Raw genomic sequence first — 17,893 nt, forward strand, 5'->3', positions numbered from 1 at the left:
TTACTGTGTAACTAACCTATACGCATATGCGTATATTACATCGATTATTATTTTATTATTGTATATACCTAGGCACATTATTAAAACAAATATAACTTTCTTTTTCCTTCTTAGATAATTCATTGAGTAACATTTGGTACTTACTACTTGGTAGCTTACATTTATAACACATAAATTAAATGTATGCGATCAATACTTAATTAAGTACGTATGAAATATAAATACCAGTTAAAATGTACAGGTATTTATATCTATATATATATATAATTGTTTTAAATTTAATAAATTATAAACACGTTAAAAGTTTGAAGACTTCGATAGTTTTTTATTTTACTGTGTATATAATTCGAATATTTTTAAATTATTTAAAATTTAGTCAAATTTTTGAACTAGGAAACAAAAAATAAAACTATAAAATTTAATAGTACGAATTACGAATAAATTAGTTAACAATAACAGCCATTTTTTAAAATTTTTAATTATGACAACGTAATATAATATTTGTACATCTCTATAACAATAGCTGTTAGGTTAGTCAGCGTATTAATACACACTGCTCCCACCATGTAAAAATTGTTGTTGTTAACTGTTAATGAAATGTATTAAAGTCGAAGTTAATAAAATAGGTCTATTTTTTCATACTAAAAATATAACAATGCATTAGTATTAGATACATAATAGTTGCTATCCTGTGGTAATTTAAGAACAAATAAAAAGGTAAATATTAGGTATCTACGTAAAATATAAATTTAAATAAGGTATATAGATTAGAAATAATAATAAGTATATACTATTAATAGGTACAAAAATGAAAATATGGATTTATGTGCCCTTTATGTTTTTTAATAAAAAATTAAGTAATTTTAAACTATAAAAAAATATTATAGTAAATCCTTTATACTTTTTCCGTGTTTAACTGGTTTAACTGGTTTCACTTTTTATCGATATAAAATGTCTTTTTAATTTCCTTTATATTTTGCATGATTAATTTGACCACCAACTCTGGATTTTCTAATTACATTGTTGTATAATTCATATATTTTGTACATAATTTCATTTCTAAGTTGTAACATGACCTAACCTGAAGGACATGGAAAAAAGATAGTATACTGGAAAACCAATGTAGATTTTAAGTAATAAGTGTAGTAGTTTATTTTGAGTAAGACGCAATTGAAAATACATTCTATAAAAAAAAAATAATGTTGATTCAATTAAAGCAAATCCTTAAAAGATAAAAATATGAATATAATTTACACGCATTGATGTGTTTTTTAGTTTAAACATTTATTTCAAAATTATAAATAGATACATTTTCTGAATGAAATGTATATAACTTATTAATATTTTGTACATGACTAACGATAAACCACCATTATAATTCAAACATTTTTAAAAAAGTAGTCACACTTGTAATTCTTCAACTAGAATATTTATTTCTAAAGCATTTGAATAATATAAAATATTCATAAAATAGTTTATTCAAAAACTAAGTAACAGCATAAATATTGTTGTTTTAATTTAAAAAAAAAAAACAATTAATTTAAATAATTTTAGTTAATAACATAAATTATAGATTTTATAAATTAAAAAAATGCAATTAACTATTATATGAATATTTATTCACAGGGCTGTGGCCATTTATATTACTTAAATAAAATAAAATACAAGAATTCTATAAAAATTATAAATACAACAATCAATAAACTAATAAAAATTATATATTTCGTAGGAATGTAGGATACAATTAAACACTTTTTATGAATGTAAACAATCCTGACAATAACTCAAAGTAAATGTATAAAAAACTAAAAATATTAGGTTGCATTTAAAAAATTCTGTACGTTGTACAATTGTTCAAAAGAATTTTAATTGGAACTGTGAAAATATTACTTGGTTATAACTTTCTATAATAACTAAAATATAACTGTGGGTTGGATATTCTATTGTAATTATTTTTGTAAGTTATTAGCGTCAAGTTTTGTACACAAAAAAATTATCGTTTCAATACTAAAATAATATATGAAAATATAATTTTATATCAACATCATTATTATAACAATATAAGGCTGATGAACGTTCATCGTTCCCTTCGTTAGTGACCTTGTATCCAACCCCATAATATGCTTGTCAGGTAATAAAACCAAATGTTGTATGGAACGAAAACATCTCCGATAATATAAACCAGCCAGATGTAATATACCTACCAGTTATTTAAAATAAAAAATAATCTTATTGTGTAGACAGGTTATAACACTTCAAACCATCTTAACGTTAACCCTTTGTGATAGAAATAATCTTTTGTTAGTTTTGAAGCGTTTAAAATAATTCTGAAACCCCCCCATCAAGGAAACAAGAGTTAAATTCGACAATAAAACAAAATTGCTTTGTTTTGGATGTTAGCTGTCTTAAAGATAATTTATAAAATAACAATCATTATAATCTAAAAACTTATCTATAATTACATACAATAGATAAGAAATTAATTTAATTCTTTAATAATTGCACAGTCTTTTAATACACAAAATCTTCATCTGATCGATTTGTTTGTTCATCTTCTATCTTCAATCCTGAAAAAATGTATATGTGAAATAAAAGATATTAAAGTTCTGTTATACAATTTTGTATATTAACCTTGTTTATATTTGTTTTAAATTCCTAACTAATTATTATTTGTGTTCATTAAGAAAAAAAAAGTATTTGTTCAGTTTTTTTTTTAGTAAGACGTAATGCAGTTATAAAATTTATATTTTTGAGCAAATGTATTTTCATCTAACCTATACTTAAAGTGGTATAATACTACTTTCATTTCATGAGATTAAAATGTTTGTGTATCTAAAATGTTCCGTTTAACGTTGGTGATATCAAATAAATTATATTTTATTTTTATGATACTCTTGTCTAATCAGACATCTTGATATTTTTATCTTACGACTTATAGTATTGGATGTATGAAAATAAAACTTATAAAATCAAGTTGTGCTATTTCAATGCAAGCTTATAGCAGCGTTTATAATATGACATGTTTAATTCAGATAGGTATAATGTTGCGATTTTTTCCATCCCAAGCTCATTCGCTACCCGGAAATCAACAACAAGTTTTTACCTCTTGTTATCGGATATCCACATGGCGTACTCATTCACTGGCGTATAAATCAACGACCCTACGCCAACGCCAGTTTGGACGCCAGCCAGTTTACCGTCACACCACAGGCTGCTTCCCAGTCGCCCTTCTTGCTGCAAAAGTCAAACACAGTTTCATTTTAGGTAAGGTAGTAAGAAGAAAAATAATAAAATATCTATCAGAGGGCAAGGTTCAGAACAATTATATCGATTAGTGTAGTAATAAAATTACATTATTATAAGCACATCATTTTAAATTGTAGGTAGATCGATCTGTTGATCAGTATTTATTATTTATACAATCCATTGTTTATTCACTATGTAGTATTTTCTATTATTCTTAAAACTCTAAAAGTCTAAACATAAAAATATAAAATATTTTTCTTATGGTAAATATTACAATATATAACATTAAACATTTTCCATCTTAAGCATTAACATAGATAAAGACGTAAAATAACACAGTATCTGGTTTTGCCTCGATTTAATTATTTTTAAATACCTAATTAACGATTCATTTTTAAATTGTTTTTTATTTTTACATATAAAATGGTATGATTGACGGTTAATTTATTCTTCTTCAACTTATAAAATTAGATTATTATTGAATTTATAATCAATTTTTAATATTCTATACACTTGATAGGCACACTAATAATTACTATTTCCTTTCATTTCAATTTATTTTACACTGCACCCCTGTATATATTTATTAAATAATTCATTTATCTCTGTATGCTTTTATGTATATTTTTCTATTACAATATTTTGTACTGCTTGTCACTTTCTCTACTTCGTTTCATTTTAGTTGAAGTTCTAATACTCATATACCCACAGTACTCTTCTCATTAAACTTACATTGATTAAAAAAATAATCCCTTCAGTTTATTTTTCGTCAAAAGATGGTAATTCAACTTTTATTTTTACTGTTCATCTTTGATTACTTGTAAGTTGTAATGGTCGTATTAAGGATATTGTTTTTTGAAATTAAGAGATTGCCAGTTACATTTTACATTTTTAACAATCTATTAATTTACTATAGTTAATAACTATAACTATTGACGTTAGTCAAGTTTAATTAATTTAATCGCCATCATAGGCAGTATTCTACATTTTTATTTTAAACTTCTTACGATTTCTGTTTAAATTTCTTCGATTGTACTACAATAGTACTTGATGAAATTTTCAGTGTTTTAGTTTTTTTTTTTTTGCAATATATTTTATTTATTCATTACTTTATTTAAATGTAGGTACAATGATACGTCATGTATAACATACATGCACCATTATTTGAACATAATATTTTTGATCAAAAGAGAGATAATAATATTAATATTGTTTACTGTTACTCTTTAAATGAACAAAAAAATGTGGACGCCTCGTGTGGCTAAATGCACATATACTCACGTTGTATTGCATCCTCCAGTGATTGCACGGCAGTATTATGTATGGATTGCTAATCAACTTTCGTAATTGTACACGACCTTCACAGTTTTCGGCTAAAATTAAATGTACGATATAGTCACAGTATTTCATTTTAATATTTAAATGTATACGAACATGATTTCATTGTATTCTTAAAATTAGGGTTTTGAGAAGTCTTGCATACTTCATTCGCTACGGTACTTCTTTGGCTGAAACACGGAGTACATGCTTGACCTTCGAGTGGAACGGTCAAACTAGCTAGAGCTAAATAGTATTTCAGGTAAATTTAGTTAAATGCTGATGAACACATTTTAGTATGACATTACTCACCTAAATCGTTGTTTTCTGGTGCGCTTTTAGAAACTGGTGATTTGAAGTTCTCGTGAACTAATATGTTCGAAATGCTCAATGTCGCACCCACTAGGTCTTTTCGACTTACCGTCACTTTCCTTATACCTGATTTATTTAACCTGAATTTAAAATGATGATTTATCAGAAAAAATGTACCTAAGTCATAAAAAAGGTATGGAATTACCTTTACTTGTTTTGTTTTAAAATTTTATTAAAATTCATATTCAAAGATTTCTAAATATTATACTTATATGGCAAATTATTAAGTTTTAAGACTATACATAGAAATAAAAAGTAGAGACCTAAACTTTTTATTTTATTTTTGTGTGTGATATTACAATCTAAATTATTATCTTAAAAACGATCGTAGTAAAATTTTAATAAAGCAAGGATAATTTTTTATTCATTTTATGTAAGATTAAATTTTGATTTCAAGATTATATTAACATTTTAGTGGTGAAGCTAAACAAAAATTTCAGACTTAGTTCTATAACTTAAATAATATTTTTATACCTTAATAGGAAGTTTATACCAGCAATCTTGACAAAAATTATAAAATTTGATCAAACAATTTTAATTTTTTTGAATTAAGGTTAATTAACTATTGATTATCATTATTAGCAATTTACTTCCATTTTTAAAATATGCATATTATTCTGACATTAGATTGGGATTTAGTAAGTAAGTGTATATTATGTACATATTTTTTGCTGAATAGTTTATTAGTGCTCTGGAAATGACTAACGATTTAGATGGATATTTTTTTCTGATAATTAATTATAAAATATTGTATTTTTTTTTCATGATATTAAGATTCTGATATTTCTTGGTTTTTTACCTGGAAGCGCATGTGGCAGAAGTAAGTATCCATATGTCATCTAAAAGTGTTCCATAACACATTGGTTTTTTATCAACCAAAAAAATAATTTCACTTTTACAGGATTTTTGACAAATACGTTTTTCAGCTTTAAATTCGTCATCGATAGTTGGCTCTTCCGTCTCTGATTCAGTTGTATCTGATGCAATTGTTTCATCGTCTTTTTTGTCTTCTAAAAGTATTTCTTTTTTCAAATATTCTTCGTTCAATGTTTCTTCTGGATTTATCAAAGGATCTACAGTAGTATCTTTTATTTCAATAATGTCGTTCATTGTTGGTTTTTCATCATTTATACTATTCCTGATCGTATTTTCTTCCATTTTTGTTTCAGTATTTAATATAGTTTCTTCAGCTTTAATATTATTTGCAGTTTCATTTATTAATTGCTCGACAATTTTTTTTACCACTAACTCAATTTCGTTTAGTTTCGCTAATTGATCACTGTCCATCAGTGAAGAATCTATATTTTCCCTTGTGTTTCTTCCCAATTTATCTTTAGTTGCAGTGTTTGTTGCCTTTTTGGTATTAGGTTCTATCATCGGTGTCCCTGATTGCCGTGATCTTTGATTAAACTTACAACAGGTAAAAGGAGCACTCGGGGTAAATGCACGTTTCAAACCATCACAGTTACCAGTTGGATCTGGTAAAAAATCGTCGTCCATGGTGCAATCACTGCCCAGAAGGCAATAACCGGAAGTGTTCCCACAAGTTTTGACGCCCGATATCACAAAGAGTCCTTTAAATAAAATAATAATAATAATAAACAAAAAAAGTACAGTTTCATCCATAACAATTCATTTATATAATATACAAGATATAGATAGGTATCATAGGTATCGAATTTCTACATCTCACTAAATTTAAATGTTAATTCATTATTCTATACACTTCACTGCAATATTAAAATATAAATAAATTAAAAACTGAGTCTTGTAAAATAATTTAAGTAACATGAATTTTAAATATAATTTTTGAAAAAAAAAAAATGTAAAACAGGTATATTGATAAATTACTAATTAGTTATTCCATTTCAGGTACATAATTTAAACAATTAAGATTCAGTTTTTAATCACCAGCAATTCGACATTTTTGAACTGTTTTTAATTTATGAATAACATTTCGATATTTTATTTTCAGATTGAATAAAGTCAGGTTTTCTAAATTTTAATATTGAATATTTACAACTTCCCTTGAAAACATTCAAAAATGATGATAAGTGTGATCGGCTTACCTGGGTCTACTAGTGGCTTGTTCATTGAAGCCGGCAAAGAGGTCACGATGCATATAATGGTTATAAGGAATAACATGACGATGACGGGCCTAAAACAGAAAAACAAGTCTGCCCGTGTGTTCAATGCGGAAGTAACAAGTCGCTAGACGTTCAGCGACAAAGTGTTTGGTCGTTTTACAGTCTTGCGTCTTCGTGAGATATTGGTACATATAGGATATATGTGAGTCACTATTTGGACTATGTTCTTGTAGCGTCAAAAAATAAAAAATAAATAAATTCGCCCAAGACACGCCTGCTCTGGTTGACATACATTAGTATTCATGATATACAGTGCAATTCGTACGGACACGTACTTGGAGTACCGTAACTTTAATTGTGAAGAACAATGTATATATATATATATATATATAGATGTATAGTAAAGTTCTATGACCTGAAACTGAACTGACCTACAAAGTATTTGCGAATTATAGGACATCGTTGTTTAGAATCTGTCTATTCATATGTTGATAAACTTCCCCAAAGATGACACCCAGTATTCAATTGTAATATTTTATTGTCATGGTTTGTTTGAGGCAGACGAAAAACCATTTCCAAAGCATAAATTATTATTATTTAGTATGGGTATCATATCAATGTATTGTAACTTGTAAGTATAATTATCGTATCTAATATTAAATACATGTTTGGATTATGAACTGAATTATGATTTATGATGAAAGTGTACTTCAGTGAAATAATATTGTCAAAAAAATATGAATCTATTTATAGCTTAATACTTTACATTACATTTTCTATGGTGAAAATGACTTTAAATTGTACAAAACTAAATAAAAAATAGGCCTAAGTTCATCACTTTCCCTGTAACTTATTTAGAGTAAAAAAGTAGTTAAGTAGTCCTAAATAGTATAATAATATAATAAATAATATAAATGAAAAGAAATAGAAATTGTATAAGTAGTTCCCATAACTGAGTAGAATTTTAAATAATCTTGTTATTCTCTAAGCAGTCCAAACTAAGATAATATAATACTTTTTATATTTGGGACCATTAACTTTTAAACTGCGATGAATACAAAATAATTTCCTACTGAGATTCAAGACCATACATTGCAGGTCAAGGTCTTCTAAAAACATACCTGAAATTTCAATCGATATTTTTGACTATAGAAGAAGTACAATGTTCACACAACCATACAACCATTTATGTTTTAAGCTTAACATATTGTATTATTTATTGACACTACAAAATGTACTTTTATTATGTTAGGCTACTTTAATCAAGTAATAATAACATTTTCTAATTACCTACAGATAGCACTTTCATTGTGGTATTATTATTTATTATTAAAACTAAATACTACTATTATACTATTATAGTAACTACTAAACTACCTAAGATATACTATACATTTATTATCATAATACATTTTATTTAAAATATTGAATATAAACATGTATAAATTAAGAACATAAAAAATGAATGTATATTTTTGCAAAAATATACATTCATAGTTTTATGTTCTTAATTTATTACTAAAATAAATTTTGAATTACATAATTATAAATTCTAATAAACCCGTGTGATATTCAAGTAAATATAAAGTACTTACAGTAATTTCAAACAATAAATTTAATAATCGATAATAGTTAATTTTATATAAACTATAGGAAAATACGTATAGAAATAAAAATGTTTTTAATAATTAAATAAAATCACTTACTTAGGTAATAGAAAAGTAAAATAAAACATTATAAATACTTGAATAGAATTTTTATATTATCATGTAATTACTATAATAATGCATAAAAGTTTAATTAGTTGATTCTGATAAATTTGTTTTGTGATAATTGTATGTAGGCGTCTACTGCTTATTATTTACCTTGTATTATATGCCATTCTGAGAGACTTGAACGATTGGTTGTTTAATATTAAACCAACTACCGTGATAACGAACAATGTCTATCCACAGACTACTTGTTAGTTTATAATGAACTGTTCTTCTTTCTACTATTTCCCCCGCCAATATTTGTAAATCAATCAAAGTTTCATCGATGCATTTTATAGGTTGATAAAATTAATAGTATTTGACTCAAATATTATTTATATTTTAAATAATTTGTATCTTGTCAAACGAGTTCAAGAATATTGAGTGCCTCTGGTTATTTAATGGAATATATTTTTAAAATGAGATATACATAAGATAAATAAATAAAGTAAGGTTTTAATGAGATCGTAAAATACTCGTGTAGTATATAGTATTATTATTTATAATATAATCTCAATTAAATGTTTTTGAATTAATAAACTAGCATTTGAATTGAACAACACGTTTACCTACCTAACTTTATTCGTAATATAATAAGACAATTGTTTTATAATTAAATTTAAATTATATTTATCATAGCTATTATAATTTATAATTTCATAAAAATCACGACAACATTATGTTTATTGTATATTTTATTTTAATGGTAAAATCACGATAGGTATCTACCCATAATTTGCTAGAAAACTTATATACCTATACAATACACAACTATGAAAGTATTACACTACATTGTAAGAGACAAGTATTCACGATACATTGTACATTGTTACGTTGCAATGTAAGAGATTCTAATTTCTAATGAATGATACTCATATTAGACACATGTTTTAATTTGTCGACTGATTAAATAATGAGATGTGTTTATAATTCAGAATAATTAAGTTGCAAATAAATTGTTATTATTAAACTCACAGTTTGACAATATTTTTTTAGGCCTTATTTTAAACAACGAGTAAATTGAACACATTATTAAAAATACAAAAATATCATTAGGCTTTCAGAGATTATTATTTAACGGATGAAATTTATAGAAATTTGTTTTATGATGTAGTGTTGTTATTTTCAAGCAAAGCATCAATATGCCAATGTATAATTTTTTGGAAAATGTTTAGAATTAGTAACATATTTATAATCACAATAATATGTGATTCAGTATTTTGCAAAAGTGCAAAAGAAAATATTTATTAGTGCTTATGTCCTATTTCTTACTTATATACTATTTTATTTTTATTTTCATTTATTGATAATAACGGCTGCGAGAGCAGAGAATTAAGTACATACAACTGCATAGAGAAATTAACTAAAAAAACAAGTTACAATTTTTTCAACTTAAACTATTGTCAAAGAAAACATCAAAGTCAGATAAATGTTTGTTATTATTAAGTAAAATTCTATTGACAGAAATGTGAAAAAAAATTATAATATAAAATGTTGTACCCATTAAGTCTTATATTAGCCGGGGAGGCACTTAAGCAAATACGACTTAACTACTCAAGAGATCAGGGCAACTAGTTAACATTTCCATTGAATACCTTAATTAAAAAATAAATTCACTATAATATATTCCTGTATACATTTTTTTTAAATTATACGTTTGTTAAAAGTGTAATCATCTGAGGTTATTATAAATTTAGGTATTTGTCTTAACAGACAAATTTAATTGCAGTAATAAATAATAAAAACAAAGGTAACTTCATAATAATTGAAGTTTTGTTCTATTTTATGGAATTATTCATCAGTTTGTATTTAACTGTGTGTCCATATTTTAGTAAGAATGTTGTGTTCATTTTACATACAATTATAGATTTATAGTAATGAGGTAAGATGTTGCTTATATAAAGATATGTTGCCAAGTGTCTAACTATTTTACGACCACACTATGTCCATGCTTTCTGTAATAAATATAATGCATTAGTGGTGGATATTACTGGTAAATAGAATTTTATGAGTATAATAATAAAATATAAATTTACAAGGTTTTATCATAAAATCGAATAAAAGTTTTCGTGAAATGGTAAACTCGTTTATTCCAAACAAATATGTAAATACCCTGTGTAAAAAGTAACACATATAAATATTACAGTAACATTATTACTTTATATTATCCGTTGTTGTTACTTGTTAAACCACTTTCTTCTGTTAGGAATTTTACAACAATAGATTTTTATATTATAACAAAACGATGACCATTGCAACCAATCATTTCTACTTCTATAAATAAATGTGATTTAAATTGTTGTAAAAAAAATAATACCTACTACCTAATACCTACCTATTAATTTCTCTGAAAGTTTCAGTTTTTTGGATTTTTTAATTATGATCGCCAGTATAGTTTATATGCATATTGCATATATATATGAATGTATGTAGGTATATATGTATATATATCTCAGTATATATGTATGAATGTAGTATGATGCATTGATGATATGATGTGTATTATGTATTTTATTGGTTGAATAGATGAGATGGATAGTGTATGTACATAAGGACTTAAAATAAATACCTCATGTTAGATTGGGTGTCGCCCGATTGCGGTCCTAAGTAACCTTTTTACCTTTTCGACCATCCCAATAGCGGCCCTTACACATTTAGTAGGAAACCACCTACACAGTGGTTATCAAAACTAAATAAATATCTCGATTGCGTACGATACGTATTTTGACATAAATATATAACTATCGTATTCACGATTCCCACGATCACCAATATTCGGCGTGGTAATTTTTAGTCCATTAAAGATAAAAAAAATTAGACTAAATGTAAGACTAAATATCTACTATTTACTGCAGTCTTGTAAGAATTACTTGTATATTTATTCATATATTTATGATAATAATCATAAACGAGACATTGTATTTGCGTGGCATATGCAAATATGTCTAATTCAAAATGATTATTTTTATTAATTATAAGCTATTTTGTGAACCAATGTGTGTTTAGACGGGCCTCAATCGGGCAACTCCAGTTAGATTAAGGCATTTTGTACTCAGTAAATAGGTTGATATTAAATTAATGCAGTTTTAACAGAAAAATACAAATTAGGTACCTAGTGGTTTCAATATTTTAATGTGTCTAGCTATACATTAGGTATACAGTTCTACAAATGGTGTAAAATAATAAGCAGATTTAAACAAACCTGTATGTACTGTTTATTTTAGTCAATAACTGGTTGCAAATATTAATATGTATTGATGGATTGACAAAAAACGGTACTTCTATTTTTATCGTATTATTACCAAATGACTAAGTACCGTTAACCTCTTCAAACAATAGTCTGATAATTATTATTGTTTGGGTACAGCAGAATATTGGTACTTAAAATGTTTTATTTTTCTGTGTAATTATATAGCTCAAACTTAATGTACGAGTATTGAGTACCTATTTAAATTAATAAGTAATAGTAGTATTATATCAATTGATAAACAGTTTTTTTTAATTCTCAAAAAATTATTTAATTTGTTTTTATTTAACTTGACTGTAAATATATATTGTAAATACTTATTTTTACTGTTATCTTAGTATATAATTAAGTGGAATGATTTTACAGTTTATTCCAGCTTAAAGCTTTATTACAAAGTTTCCTAAGTTTAATGTTCATGAATCAGAATCCTAGTAGTTACTTAGTTTTGAAAAATTAAGTATAGTTTAGTTTTTAACATTTATACCTTTATTACTTCTTTAGATTGAACAAATGTGAAAAAAAAAATAAACAAACGTAAAAACACTGCAAACTTGATTTATTCGAAATTAGTTATGTTCTTTTTTGTAAATGAATATGTATAGTAAACATTTTTTAATGAATCGATTAGAAAATGAATTATATGAGTAATTTATATAAATCTCAAAAACTCAATACATTTTTTCTAATAAGTAATTAATACTAGAGTCAGAAAATCTTAAGAAATTTATAACAATAATGTTTTTTTTATAGAAATTTTAAATTCAAATTTTAACGAAATCAGATTTTTAAAAGAAGAATAACAGTTTAACGTTATAATTTGTTATATTTTTGTACCACGAACCCAGCTATCTTAACACCGTTGTACTGTAGGTCGGTATTGACTCAAAAGTTAATAATAATAATAATAATAATACATTATATAGTGTAAATATATAGTATTATTATAATATTATTGAATATTAGTAAAATAATAATGCAATATTTTAGGTAAAAGTTAATCTTAAACTAATGTGTAATAGTGATATAAATTATACTACCCATAATAGTAAAACAAATATATCATCATAAAAAAAACTTAGTGACACTGGCTGACGGACCGTTTTCGCTCAGAATCGCTTTTAATATGCAATGATTTATCATCGAATCCAAATTCAACACATAAATTACGGTGACTTACTCAATGACGACGTACACACGACACCTAAAAGTATGTAGCAGAGCGGTTACTTACTTGTCAGTTTTTTCCTTATGGAAATACTATATCCTCGGGCAATATATATTTGTGAATTATTGTAAAATATAATTATCTATAAGTGTCTATAATTTATGATTTATTATTTAAAATTAGCATCGACCAACGATCATAATCAATTGTAAATGTCTCAAATTTATATTTTAGTTGATTTTTATCTTGCGTTCCTAGTATCTACCTATAGCTCAAACTTTTCAAATCAATATCTATTTGAATATTGAAACTCAAAATTGATTTATGTTACGATGGTGTATTAAATGAAACAATATTGTTTCAGTCGTATAATAAATTTACTGTCAAATTAATAATGCTACTCGTATATAGTGTAGGTATCGTCTGTAAAATGTTATTTATCGAATTTTGATGTTTATTTGTGAGATATAAATAATATTATGGACCCACCAGTCAATTATTTCTAAGGCTATAAAATATGGAAATCAAAATTTCAAAACTAATTTACTATTTACATACATCCATGTATAGATAGATACCTAAATAATGACATAATATATTATTAGTTAGAAAGTTTTAAAAATCTACTATATTAATAGATATAGGTACCCAATGAAAGTGCAAACTGTTTTGTTTCTAATGCATTTTGCCATTTAATGTATAAAAGTTGTTTAACTCATTAAAAGTATAAAAATTATATTTTTTATGACTGAAAACAAAAAAAAAAAATAATCCCATACCTCCACAGATCTATCTCATATTAAGTTTCACTGTATCTAATCATTAGTGAGAAAAGATAGTTTTATGTTTTATTGTATACAAAACATACATTAAGTTATGAGTTAGAAAACTGACAATCAGTGCAAAACAGTGATAAAAAAAATATATAGATACTAAGTTTAGTCGGTAGTACCTACGTAGGAAGAATGAAACGGATGTTAATAAAATACATTTGTAGGAATTTCAGTAAAACAATTCGTGGGATGCATGTTTATTAATTTGTTTAAATGTATTAAATATTTCTATTCTGAAAATATATATTAAATATTAATATCTGATGGATTACAAAGAAATAAAATCGACTAATTGAAATTAGTGAATACAAAAAATAAAATAAATGATGATCAGGTATTTTTAAAAAAAAATGATTTCTTACTAAAATGACTTTTAGACAAGTGCCTTGAATACGAAATATGTTTTATAAATAAATAATGTTTTGTTTTTAATTTTACGAAGACTATATATTGATTTATCTCAATAAAATAAACTATATTATTTATTGGTATGTCATTTTTTATCTTGCTTAATTTTTTAAAAATATTATCGGTAGGTAGGTACCCGATCAAATATCTTGTGTGATGTGTTCGTAATGATAATAAATAGTATTTATAATAGATAACCTATAATCTATATATGTATAATATCATTAGTATATACATGTACATGCACACAATTAATTATTATAAACATTAAATTTCAATTATACGTACCACGTAATATGATGTAGGATAATGCATATACCTATCTGGTACGTGTATTACATACGTATTGTGTTATATGTAAAGCGTTCTTATTAAAACCCAACACAATATTTGTTTCACCTATAGAACCTAAAATAATTATCGTCTACCTGCACCTTATGCTGAGCGCATAAATCAACTTAAATTGGTCGACGCACAACTACTGGTCGTTTATAAGGAGCAAAAACACGTCGGTTACCGTAATCCCCCGGACTTGGGAAAATACAAGCGATCTGAGGAGGCGTAACGACCACCGGGACGAGCGAGTCCGGCGAGTAAAACGCCGATTTTTACTCCTTTAAATCGCCCGGTAACGTGCTCGTAAATATATATAATTTAATGCTTAATCGTGCATTTGACTTTCACTAAATTACGATGTACAGCACTGTTGCTGAGATCCGTATATGAAAGTTCCGTACGGCGCGTGTAGATGACACATGGGCACATGGCCTTATTGAAACATGTGCACGGACGTCGCCCATTGAGTTCGAAATGATTAATTTTTGTCGCCCGCGGTGATTCGTCGAATCAGATCACTGCAGTATATAGCGAGACGTCGCACGTTTATGCGTCTCGGTGGCATACTATATACACTATAATACTGACACTAAATCTATATGTGCGTAACCATAAATGATTTTGAAATAGACGACGACGACACGACGAGTGAAAAACAATCAGGGACCCGCCCGATTTCGGCCACTATTTGTGTTGTGTTTGAATGCGAAAAATGTGGGAAAAATGAGGTGCCGGGAGGCGTCGCATCGATTAAATAAATTTAAATTTATTACGACATCCGACAATAATCACAGTGATGATAATCTCAAAACTCCGTCAACAGGAAACAAAAATATATTATTTCAACGGCTACTCACATCTTTCTGATTTTTAAACTTAAATGGAAAAAAAAATACTGGTTGAAGCTGCAAACAAAAAATTAAAATACATTGCCTATAAATTACAGCAAGTTTTGTTGTAATCACTATATTAGATACCCATAATAGGTCAGTGTCTTAGTAATTAATATAGGTACCTACTTAAAGTTACATTTTGGTTTCACTTAGATTTAAACTGCAGTTTTCTATTTATTTACTAATTTATGCGGCTATTTATTTTAAATCATTTTTAAGATAAATGTAACACGTTTAACATTGACCTATAGACATACAATTTTTTCAAAGAATTGTGTCGTTGGTAAATTATGCAGACAATAAACATATAATATGCCACTACACTTTATGTTTATGCTAATATACTATCTTATTTTCATTTTTCTTTATTCATTGCGTTCTCCCATCACGAAGTCATACGAATAAATACATTTTGACGAAGAAAGCATTCATTTTTATTTAAATTTAAGTATCTAATCTTAAACATGGAGGAATAAAGTATAAACATTTTACTTAAATTATATATATCCAACGAGTTTTGAACCACAATATTATTGGTCAAAGGGTAGTCATGTTAATGTTTAAACTTTAAATTATTGTGTTTTTCTTTCAAAATTATAGGAAATGTCTGTTAAATATATTTATAAACAATTATTAGCTTTGTCGCTGTAAGCAAAAAATTGTTAATAAACCGGAAAAAGTTTAAAGAAATGTGATGTGATATACGTTGGTGTACCTACTTACCAGTTAGAAAATATGAATTCAAAACGTGTGACTACAGCGATTGTCATGAAACATATTTTAATATACCTACCTATAATAGTCAATACCTATTACCTACTCATTAACGCAGGGTCCCATACAAGAGTAAAATTAGTATCGATACTGATTTTTATCAGCGTAGAAAGTTTTTAATTTAAATTAAATTACAGATAGGGAATAAAGGCACAAATACATAGAATAATAGGCAATAAAGACATAATGAGATAAAATGCAAATTTCTAACGTGTTCATAGTGTTTTGTATGACTTTTTAACCAACTAATTGTTTAGTTTAAACGATATATAAAAAAAAACTGTGTACCTACATCATACACTATTAGGTATGTTAGTTTAAATGACGTATTTAGTTTATGAATTATAACTATAAAGTAATAAATAATTATAATTCATTAGTTTATTGGTAAGATCATTGGTCCAAAGTTTACCAATGTCTATTGAAAATCCTCGAAAATGTATAAAATATAAAATGATTTGTGTTCGATGTCTATACAGTAGTATTAGTATTGATTTAAGAAATAACGTATCTTACGTCTAACATCGACGTATAGAAAGATAATATAAGGTTCTATTTATTATTATTATTATTATTATTATTATTGATCGCAGTGAACGGTATAGTATAGTGAAATATTTAATATACCTACATTAATTCTTATAACAACTAAAAAGGTCACGAAAATATTTGGGTCGTGGACATTCTAGAGACAAACATCAAAGCCTAAACTACTTCGATCGATCAATCGTAACGGGTCAAATACGTGAATATTTTATATTATAGATGGTAACAAAAAACAGTTAATCGGTAAGTAAACAACAAACGAAATAGGTATATGATATTATTAATCTCGGATTGATCGGTTTTATATTGTCTGTTCACGCCTAACGCCAATAAATATTTATAAAGGCGTTGATAAGTAAAAATCATTTTAACTATCCTCCGTACGCATCATAACATCTATAAAATATGTTAATTTTATCAAGAATAATATGCGATGAGAGTTTGGTAGTTATTTTATTTATATTTTAAGAGTACAAACTGATAGTCGAACGGTTACATAAATTACAATAACACCATTTACAAATAAACATATTTTTTAAGGATCAATAATCACAAATAATGGACAATTTACTAGAAAGTTAATTATAATAGTACAATGTGACGAAGAAGAGAACAATCGTTTTACATATATTGCCGCATCAGTCTTGCAAGGGGCTCGGCAGCAGCATAGTTTGTGGCACATATTAGAACATAGAACTGATATTTGTGAAGTGTATGTTTAGTAATTGAGAAACAAGTCCATTTGCAGCTTCACTTTCAATGGTCAGTTAAATTTTAAATTTAACATGATGTGTCTTAAATCGTCTAATACATGATGCACGTCATATGAACATCGTGATCACCGCATAGTCCATCATTATATTGTAGGACGAGACTTTTGGGCTTCCCAAAAGTCGAACAATTTAGATATATATACTA

The 17,893-nt window shown here is 26.3% G+C and overlaps 1 protein-coding gene across 2 annotated transcripts; it reads right to left on the bottom strand.

Moving 5' to 3' along the window:
• Positions 1 to 2,298: 2,298 nt before the first annotated feature.
• Positions 2,299 to 8,984, bottom strand: LOC111031600. Of its 2 annotated transcripts, none has more exons than XM_022311631.1 (8): positions 8,888 to 8,984; positions 7,005 to 7,093; positions 5,735 to 6,509; positions 4,876 to 5,015; positions 4,681 to 4,809; positions 4,528 to 4,619; positions 3,104 to 3,234; positions 2,299 to 2,567 (listed from the first exon to the last, which is right to left on the bottom strand). In XM_022311631.1, exons 1-8 carry the CDS (start codon positions 8,902 to 8,904, stop codon positions 2,549 to 2,551), a joined length of 1,392 nt encoding a protein of 463 aa, XP_022167323.1. In that variant the 5' UTR covers positions 8,905 to 8,984; the 3' UTR covers positions 2,299 to 2,548. The 2 variants fall into 2 exon arrangements, with proteins under 2 accessions (XP_022167323.1, XP_022167324.1); XM_022311632.1 differs by having other exon boundaries at positions 7,005 to 7,112; positions 8,888 to 8,970.
• Between the last annotated feature and the right edge of the window lie 8,909 nt (positions 8,985 to 17,893).

This window comes from Myzus persicae, unplaced genomic scaffold (assembly GCF_001856785.1).
Source record: "Myzus persicae strain clone G006 unplaced genomic scaffold, MPER_G0061.0, whole genome shotgun sequence".
NCBI lineage: Eukaryota > Metazoa > Arthropoda > Insecta > Hemiptera > Aphididae > Myzus > Myzus persicae.

What these genes read in the sequence shown, in the direction of transcription:
- LOC111031600 (XM_022311631.1), bottom strand. An exon ending in CAAGCCACTAGTAGACCCAG is followed by an intron (nt 6,510 to 7,004) that starts GTAAGCCGATCA and finishes TTTTATTTAAAG; the next exon opens with GACTCTTTGTGATATCGGGC. An exon ending in TCTGCCACATGCGCTTCCAG is followed by an intron (nt 5,016 to 5,734) that starts GTAAAAAACCAA and finishes TTTTAAATTCAG; the next exon opens with GTTAAATAAATCAGGTATAA.